General features: G+C 55.6%; 1 protein-coding gene across 1 annotated transcript; it reads left to right on the top strand.

Moving 5' to 3' along the window:
* Nucleotides 1–1,636: 1,636 nt before the first annotated feature.
* On the top strand, nt 1,637–7,943 carry RAX (retina and anterior neural fold homeobox). The gene is made up of 3 exons (XM_039463809.1): nt 1,637–2,173; nt 2,485–2,738; nt 5,571–7,943. Exons 1-3 carry the CDS (start codon nt 1,885–1,887, stop codon nt 6,060–6,062), a joined length of 1,035 nt encoding a protein of 344 aa, XP_039319743.1. The 5' UTR covers nt 1,637–1,884; the 3' UTR covers nt 6,063–7,943.
* Nucleotides 7,944–8,248: the final 305 nt, after the last annotated feature.

Here is an 8,248-nt window from a genome sequence, read left to right on the forward strand (position 1 = left end):
ACGTTAGCTTTTTTCTTAAAATTAAAACTAATTTCTGACTTGAAGTAGTTCAGTTTTTATCCCCTATGGTCACATGCTTGCCTTTATTTCAATTTGCCTTTATATAGTTTTATTAAAAATAGATATGCCTCACGGGGAATTAATCATTGAATGATCTTTAAGGAACTGCTCTGTCCTCCGCAAATATCCTCCTAACACCAATTTAAAGGTAGGGGATCTGAGGATGTGTGTTTTCCCTCTTTTATTCCTTTGTCTTGTCCTCCAGCCTGGACGTTAAACTCCCCCAGACCAGCGGCCCTGGCCTTTCCCAGTTTGTCTGATGCCCACGACGTGGCCCTCGATGGTGTCCTGCCCTCCGAAGGGACGCAGCAAACCCTTGTCTGAACGCAAGCGGGATGAAGAAGACGCCCCTGCCGTGGAGATCAGGGTGCCGAATGAAAAGATTTTAGTTATGGTGTCCTCTAGGTCCTTGGGCTTTTATAGGAAAGCATTTTAATTCACGGTTCAGGCCACCAGTTCAGGGAAGGCCAAGGGCCCTCCTGGTGTCTCGCCTCAGATTTGAGGGGTGCGATGTTCACAGCGCCATTGTCCATCCGAGCCGCGGGAGGTGAAACACACTCACCCTCGAAAAGCATCTTTCCAAGTGGCCGATCAGTCGCTGTGGGCCACGGAAGCCTCCACGGGGTCCAAAGGAGAAGGAACTGCAAGCCGATTACTCCTGAACCCTCGGGGAGGCGCGAGGCCTCCTCCCAGGAAAAAGGTCCTTCCCCAGACAGCTCGGGGCCCTCTCCTCGTCCCGGAGAAGTGTTGGAGGGAGGCGGGAGTTCCCGCAGAACAGGGGCGAGGTGGGGAACGCCAGGTGGGTCTCCTGCGGGGCCTGAGCCCGGCTGCGCACCCGACGCGCGGTTCCCAGCTTCCTGCTGGACGATCGGGCGCTAGAGGTCACCGGACGAGTGGGCACAAACGGCCCTAGGGTAGGCGCTGGAGGGAGGGAGGGAGGGAGGCTGGAGAGCTTAAGTCCGAGGGGACTGGGAGGAGTTAAAACAGATACAGACCGACAAACTAAACGCGAGGCCTGGGACTTGGTACCACCGACCCCAGAACTGAGTGGGAAGAGAAAAGGGAGCAAGCTGGGGGAAATTCAAACTCGGACGAGTGCGGAGCTGGGAAGCCTTCGGCTGGGCCTCGGCGCTTCCAGAGGGCACCAGGCCAGCGTGGCGGCCCCGCGGAGGTGAGCCAGAGGGGGCGAGGGGCGAGTCTGCAGTTGGGGAGGAGTTGCGTCCAGGAAGGGAGGTGACCCCCAGTGGGTAGTCTGAGGTGAGAGGGTAAGCCCGAGGCAGGGGGCGACAAACGCAAGGAGAGAGATGGGCCCAAGGGCGTCGGCTCCACTGAGGCAGGACTAGAGGTGGTCGCGTTCGGGTTCCCGGGCCTTTCAAGCATCCAGCCGCAGATCCCCGGAGTGTGTTTGTAAAGCTTAAAACGGATCAAGAGGTAGGAGGGGAATGTTACTAGTGCCCGCCCGGGGGTGGCCTAGCGAGGACCCTGAGGCTGGGCCGGGCGAGGACCCGCCCCTCGGTGGAGGGAGGGGCCGAGAGAAGGGGCTGGGTCCCAGGCGAGAGGGGAGGAGCCAGGGGCCAGTTGGCTCCCTGCCTTTAGCGCCCGGAGCCCCAGCTACTCAGAGCCTGAACTTCCGACTTCTGGGACTAAGGCAGCAGCGGGCTGAGCGCTCGGCCACCCCCAGCGTGCGCAGCCCGGGCGGGCTTCGCCCGCTGAGCTTGACCTAGGGTCGGAACCCGTCGGGTTGCACCGCGGCACTCGGGAAGAGTCGACTTCGAGCCTCTCCTCTCCGTCTCCAAAGCGCCCCCACGCCTCCCCACGCTCCCCATGCACCTGCCGGGCTGTGCGCCTGCCATGGCCGACGGGAGCTTCTCGCTCGCCGGCCACCTGCTCCGCAGCCCCGGCGGGAGCACCTCGCGATTGCACAGCATCGAGGCCATCCTGGGGTTTACCAAGGACGACGGGATCCTCGGCACCTTCCCCGCGGAGGGGGGCGCCCGGGGCTCGAAGGAGCGGGATAGGAGGCTAGGCGCACGGTCCGCCTGCCCCAAGGCGCCCGAAGGAGGTGCCGAACCCTCCACGCCGCCAGCCCCGGCGCCTGTCCCCGAGTACGAAGGTGAGTGCTCACCCTTGGCTGTGCCAGGCCCTTCGTGCGCCCGAGCTTAGGAGTCTGCCCGACGAGAGCGCCCCTTCCTTAACTTTTATTAAGGCACATGGGCGCGGGGTTGGGGGCTCTGTCTGTGGCGGGAGCTTCCAGTTTGCATTCAGAGAAAGCTTAGGACCCATCGCCGCCCTCAACCCGGACCTCCCCGGGCCATCTCGGAGCCCGCAGCCGGACTGGCCAGCGCCCACGGCAAGGCGTGGTCGGCCCCGGCCCAAGGGTGCTCCGGGGAGTGTCTCTGACCCTCCCGGGCCTCGTCGCCCCAGCCCCTCGCCCTTACTGCCCCAAGGAGCCCGGGGAGGCACGGCCGAGCCCAGGGCTGCCCGTCGGGCCAGCCACCGGCGAAGCGAAACTGTCAGAGGAGGACCAGCCCAAGAAAAAGCATCGGCGGAACCGCACGACTTTCACCACGTACCAGCTGCATGAGCTGGAGCGCGCGTTCGAGAAGTCCCACTACCCGGACGTGTACAGCCGCGAGGAGCTGGCCGGCAAGGTCAACCTACCCGAAGTCCGGGTCCAGGTAAAGCGCCCAGGTTGAGGAACTGGGATCCGGGAGGGCCCGAGGCCCAAACTGCAGCTAGTGTTTCTCGGAATTCACTGGCGTCCACGCATGTATTCCTGTCCTTCCTCGACTTGGCACGCCCAGAGTCCCAAGGGAGAGGCACAGATCTTCGATGTTTGTTGTGCACTACCCTTCAGGCAGTCTGTTCCAGTTTGTAGTACGGGCTCCCCTTTGGGGGTTTTCCTCTTCTAAACTAAAAAGGGAAGACGGGAATGACTTGCAAGATGAAGAGGCCAACAGCTAGTTAGACAGAGGAAGGGGTTGGGGGCTGCTGAGTGGAAAAAATGCAGGTAGCTGCTCCAGGGTGACAGTATGGAGGCCCCAAATGCCATCCTCGTCACTAGCTGCACATACCGTGTTGAAAACGAAAACCCTGTTTTCTTGCGAAGGGCCTGGCACCTCGAAGTTGAAACTTCGTGTGGATTTGTTTAAGAAACTGACTTTTCCTTTTCTGGTGCATATCCAACCAAACTTCTCGATGCAAAGGCCTTTTCTTTTTATTATAAAGGGGTTTTCGCTTTAATTAAAGCTGAATTATCTTTAATCCCTGATCATTAAAATATTTGAAAGCCTTAAATATTTGCTAGTCATCTGTGAAAAATCTGGGAGGATTTCCAAATTGGGGGAGTTTACAGAGGGCTGAAAGAGAGACATTGGGAACAAATTTCACTGCATCTGAAAGGCAGTGGAACTAAGATGGGATTTTCGTGTGTGTCTAATAAATTAGATTTCCAGGAAATGAGAATACTCAAGTGTTCAAAGCTTTTATCCATGTCTTAAAAGTAAAAGAGGACAAGCTGCTGCTATTTTTTTTTTCTGCTTAGTTTAAGAGTTGAAAATAATGAGTAAAAGTCATGGCTTAAAAAATATAATTCCCTAATGTGACTTGGGATTAACCAGCAAGGACAGTTCAATGTCTCCTAATTTGGGGCAGTAAAGCTGCAGTGATTTCATTGAAGGGGTGGAAATTTTAGCACCTACTTTCAAGAAAGGAAGGATCGGAGAGGGAACGAATACAAGAGAAAGAGGAGAGGCAAAGCCTTCCAGTAACCTACAGAATCCAAGCAAAGCAGACTCCAGCTCCCTGGGCACATGAGCCCACTTGCATCCTCCCTCGTTGCTTGTTCAGAGGTTTTGGCATCTCTACGTTGTGAGATTCTTGAGAACAGTGGCTGTGACTTCTTTGTGACCACAGGCCAGCACAGCACCCAGCATATGGCCATTCTTAACACATGACTATGATGTAATCAGATGGACGAGATACTAGGCAGGGTCTCCCGCACGCACAGAGGGCAACAGTAGAGCATTGCAATAGCCCAGCTCCATCCTTCTGTCTAGAATCTGGGATGCTGGATCTGAAGGCTAGAGCTGATGTGGTCGGGAATGGAGTAGGACAAGCAGAGAAACCCACGAGGTGGTGGGACAGGAGCCCTCATCCAAGTCAGTGTTTCTTTTCTCTACTGTTGGCAAATATCTAATACTTAAGGGCGACTCGAGCCCTTAGCTATGCAGATGAATCTTTTAGGGGAGGGTACAGGGTACTTACGCTTTTGTCGTTTCTCTTTTTCTCCCTAATCGCAGCCTCTCACACACTTGCCCTGCTGTGCTTAGGTGCTGGATTGCTGTTTTTTTCAGCTCTCCTAGGGTGTCTTCTGCCCTTATTGACTGAAAATGCATTCTCCCTTCTGACGTTGCGATAGCCCCCCCCCATTTCCCTTCATAAATGTAACACTAAAGCCACGAGTTTGGCTGAAGTTCTTTTGTGTTCATTACTAAACGCGTTCTCTGTCTTGCCTGTGAAGGTGGAACCAGTAGTAAATATATAATTACACATTTTCTAGTGTTTTTATCAAATCAGTAATGAAGTTTCATTGGAAGAAACCAGATGTTACTCTTGGCAAGGACTTTCTCTATATAAAGAAGAAGCAAAAAACCTTGTCATTGAGCTAAGGTCTTAGGGTAATGGCAAAATTAACTTTGTAATGTAAAATATTATACTCTTTGAAGGATTATACTCTTTGAAAGTAATAAGAATCAGCAGAAATAATAAGCAGATATCAATTAAATAAAAATAAAAATATTAAAGCAGCAATTCAAATATGCTTGGGACAAAATAAACCCACTTGCTCCTATCTAGATACCACGACTAGTAATCCGTGAAAAGAGCTGAATTTCAACACTCATTCTTGCCAGTTACTCTACCTAACAATATTTACACCTGTGTTTAGAGACAAAGGGTAGATAAAGCAAAAAAAGTCTGAGACCAAAATACAGCAATTGAGAGCTGAACCTTGCAGAGAAGAAGCAAGCCAAAACTATTAGGAGGGGCTGCCAGCCGACAGGTCACAGAAAATTGGTGAGATCTCGTTTCAAAGTTCCACGACCCGATTGCAGAGTTAAATTCACTTTTTTCCCCTGAGTTTCTGCTCCGTACTAGGAGTTGGAAACAAATACAACCACAGCCATGGGTGAGATAAACAGAGAAAAGGGGGGGGACGCCACGGAGAACTAGGATGGGACAAAGAGACTCAGCAGAAGCCAAAATGGAGAGAAGAGGCGCAAGAGAGAGAGAGAGAGAGAATGGAAAAGAAAAGAGAATGCGGGTGGGAGGGGTCGGAGGGGGTGGAAGGAAGGAAGATCCGGGCCCAGCTCGGCAGGTGCGTGACAAATGCACCCCTAGTTTTATTTGAGGGGGAGAGAGTGGAGCCGGCCGGGCTGCGCGGGCTCAGGGTCTGGGACGCCGCCGCAGCCTCCGCTGCCGCCCGACGGCCCCTGCGCTCTCTCCTGCAGGTGTGGTTCCAGAACCGACGGGCTAAGTGGCGGAGGCAGGAGAAGCTGGAAGTGTCCTCCATGAAGCTGCAGGACTCGCCCCTCCTCTCCTTCAGCCGCTCCCCGCCCTCGGCCACGCTGTCGCCTCTCGGGGCGGGCCCGGGCAGCGGAGGCGGGCCGGCGGGGGGCGCGCTGCCGCTGGAGTCCTGGCTCGGGCCGCCGCTGCCGGGCGGGGGCGCCACGGCGCTGCAGAGCCTGCCGGGCTTCGGGCCGCCGGCGCAGAGCCTGCCCGCCAGCTACACGCCGCCGCCGCCGCCCTTCCTCAACTCCCCGCCGCTGGGCCCCGGCCTGCAGCCTCTCGCGCCGCCGCCGCCCTCCTACCCGTGCGGGCCCGGCTTCGGGGACAAGTTCCCGCTGGACGAGGCGGACCCGCGCAACAGCAGCATCGCGGCGCTGCGCCTGAAAGCCAAGGAGCACATTCAGGCCATCGGGAAGCCGTGGCAGGCCCTGTAGGGGCCCTCGGGACCGTCTAGGGAGCCGACCCCGGGCCGAGCGCACCGTACCCGCATCTTCTCTCCCAGGGACCCCCAACTCGGCCACTCTTTCCCTGTCGCCTGCCAGCCGGCACCCCGCCAGGCATAGTTCAGGGCCGGGCGCCTGCTCCCGACGCACGCGGAGAAGGGTGACTTTCAGGCCGGAGGAGAGGCCCTCTGGCCGCCTCCACGCACTTCGCGGACCTCAGCCCTGGAGGGCAAGAGGCTGCCGGGCCCCGCCGGCCACGCTGCTCCCATCCCCGAGGGTGCTGGAGCCTCCAGGCCCAACAGGCTGAAGCTCCTGAACTTGGCGTTCCCAGGAGGCTTGGAGACCCCCAGATAACCATAACAGGGAAGAAGGGGAGGTGGAAAAATAGTTTGAGGAACTTTTGTATCAGTAGTTTCCAAGTATTTGAGAGGAGAATTAAAGACCTGCTTGTTTTGTTTCGAATCTGTTTAAAGCACGTTCAGGACTTGGGGTGAGGAATGAATACGGGGGTACGGGAGGAGGGTGCGCTGATGGGCAGGGTGGGTCAGGGAAAGCGGAGGACTGCGATGAAGCTGAGTTCCCTTGTGAAAATTCTGGGGACACTTCGCTGCCGCAGAGAATCGTTCCCATTCGGAAGGCTTCAGCGACCTGGACGCGAGGCGCCCCTCCCTGGAGCGGGCGGGCGCACGTGGGTCCGGAGTGTATGGAACTAAGGCTCAGCCGCTGGCGCGTTCCCAGTTAACACGCTAGCCCCATAGTCCAGCAGCGGCTGATACTTCAAAGTCTGACTTTAATAGAAAGCGTCAGGACCACCATCCCTAGGGGGAGAGCCCCTGGCGTCCCCGCTCCCCTAAGAGCTCCTCTCAGTTCACTTTGCAGATAGATCTCCGGTTCGGTGCCAGTCCCTGATACCCAGGGTTGATGATTAGCGGTACAAGAACTGAGGCAAAGAGATGCTTTTCCTTTTCGGAGCGGCGAGACTCTGTTACCTCCCCAACCCACCGCACACCCGCCAACCCAGAGTTCGGTAAAAGGTGCGGCAGGTTAGGTGCCGCTCTAGGACAGTGTCCCGGAGCGCCCTGCTCCACCGCCCCGAGGGCTAATTCTTGCGGGCTTGCCCTGGACAGTATCTGCAATTCTTTGGCTCCGGCTCTAGGGCGGGGAAGGAATCCCGAAATCTCAGCCCGCTTCACAAGCTCCTGAGACTCGGGGGAGTCAGGGACTCCCTCCTGAGCGTCCTCGGCATCCACCGTTGACACTGGAGATGCACCACCTCCAGCAGGTTGCCCGCCAACAGGTCCTCGGCCCCCGGTCCACCCCACAACCCCGGTCCCTAAGCGTGCCTTCCGAATGATGCCGCCAGAGCCTTAATTAGCGTCAACTGGCTACTGTCTGTTGGTGCTGAGCAAATTAGCGAAGCTTCCAGTCCCCTTTCCTCGTCTAAATGAACCCTATCTCCCTGGAAGGTGGAAAAGATGAAATAAGATCGCCTGTAAAGGCTTTATGTAAACTACCAAGACCCTGGCATGACGCAATATGCATTGTAATCACGGTTCCCGTTTACCCGAAATATTCCCTGGCTGTTCTCCGGTTCCTGAAACCGACTTGGGAAAAGGATGACCACGCCAGGGCTAGGAGTAGGGAACTCTCCTCATTCAGTCCTTTCTTTGCCGGTCCTAAGAGGCTATTGTGTAACCAGGGCTGTGTACCCCTAGACCTCCAACGGGTGCCTTGCATGCAGTAGGCTGATCAGTAAAAATTTTCTGAATAAATTCTTTTCCCCAAGTGGTCATATCTGCACTTTACCTCACAAGGATGTCTCCCTGGGGGAGATGGATGGAATAGCCCACGTGCTACTACCTCTTAGCAAGACAAAAAACCACCGGAATGAACGTGTGGTTGGCCTATCATTTGTTTCATCCTTTCATTCCCTAGGGTTGATTTATTTACGGAACTTCCAACTTCATAGGCTCCAAGTGAGTACCACACTTGCTCTGTCCTCCTTCTTACTGCAGTCTTGGGCACCTGTGACCTTGAGCAGCCCACCATCAGCTTCTTCACTTCCCTTAGAACATTGCCAAGATTATTCATTTTGTCTCCTCTGTGCTGTTTTTCAATTATTTCCTTATGAGTTTTTCTGCTACCTCCCCTTCTACTGTTTTCTTCTACTGTTTGGT

This window comes from Saimiri boliviensis, chromosome 13 (assembly GCF_048565385.1).
Source record: "Saimiri boliviensis isolate mSaiBol1 chromosome 13, mSaiBol1.pri, whole genome shotgun sequence".
NCBI lineage: Eukaryota > Metazoa > Chordata > Mammalia > Primates > Cebidae > Saimiri > Saimiri boliviensis.

Excerpts from the sequence above, each read along its gene's own strand:
- RAX (XM_039463809.1), top strand. The coding sequence starts at position 1,885 with ATGCACCTGCCGGGCTGTGCGCCTGCCATGGCCGACGGGAGCTTCTCG. Across the intron at positions 2,174-2,484 it reads GCCTGTCCCCGAGTACGAAG|CCCCTCGCCCTTACTGCCCC; the intron begins GTGAGTGCTCAC and ends TCGTCGCCCCAG. Across the intron at positions 2,739-5,570 it reads TACCCGAAGTCCGGGTCCAG|GTGTGGTTCCAGAACCGACG; the intron begins GTAAAGCGCCCA and ends TCTCTCCTGCAG.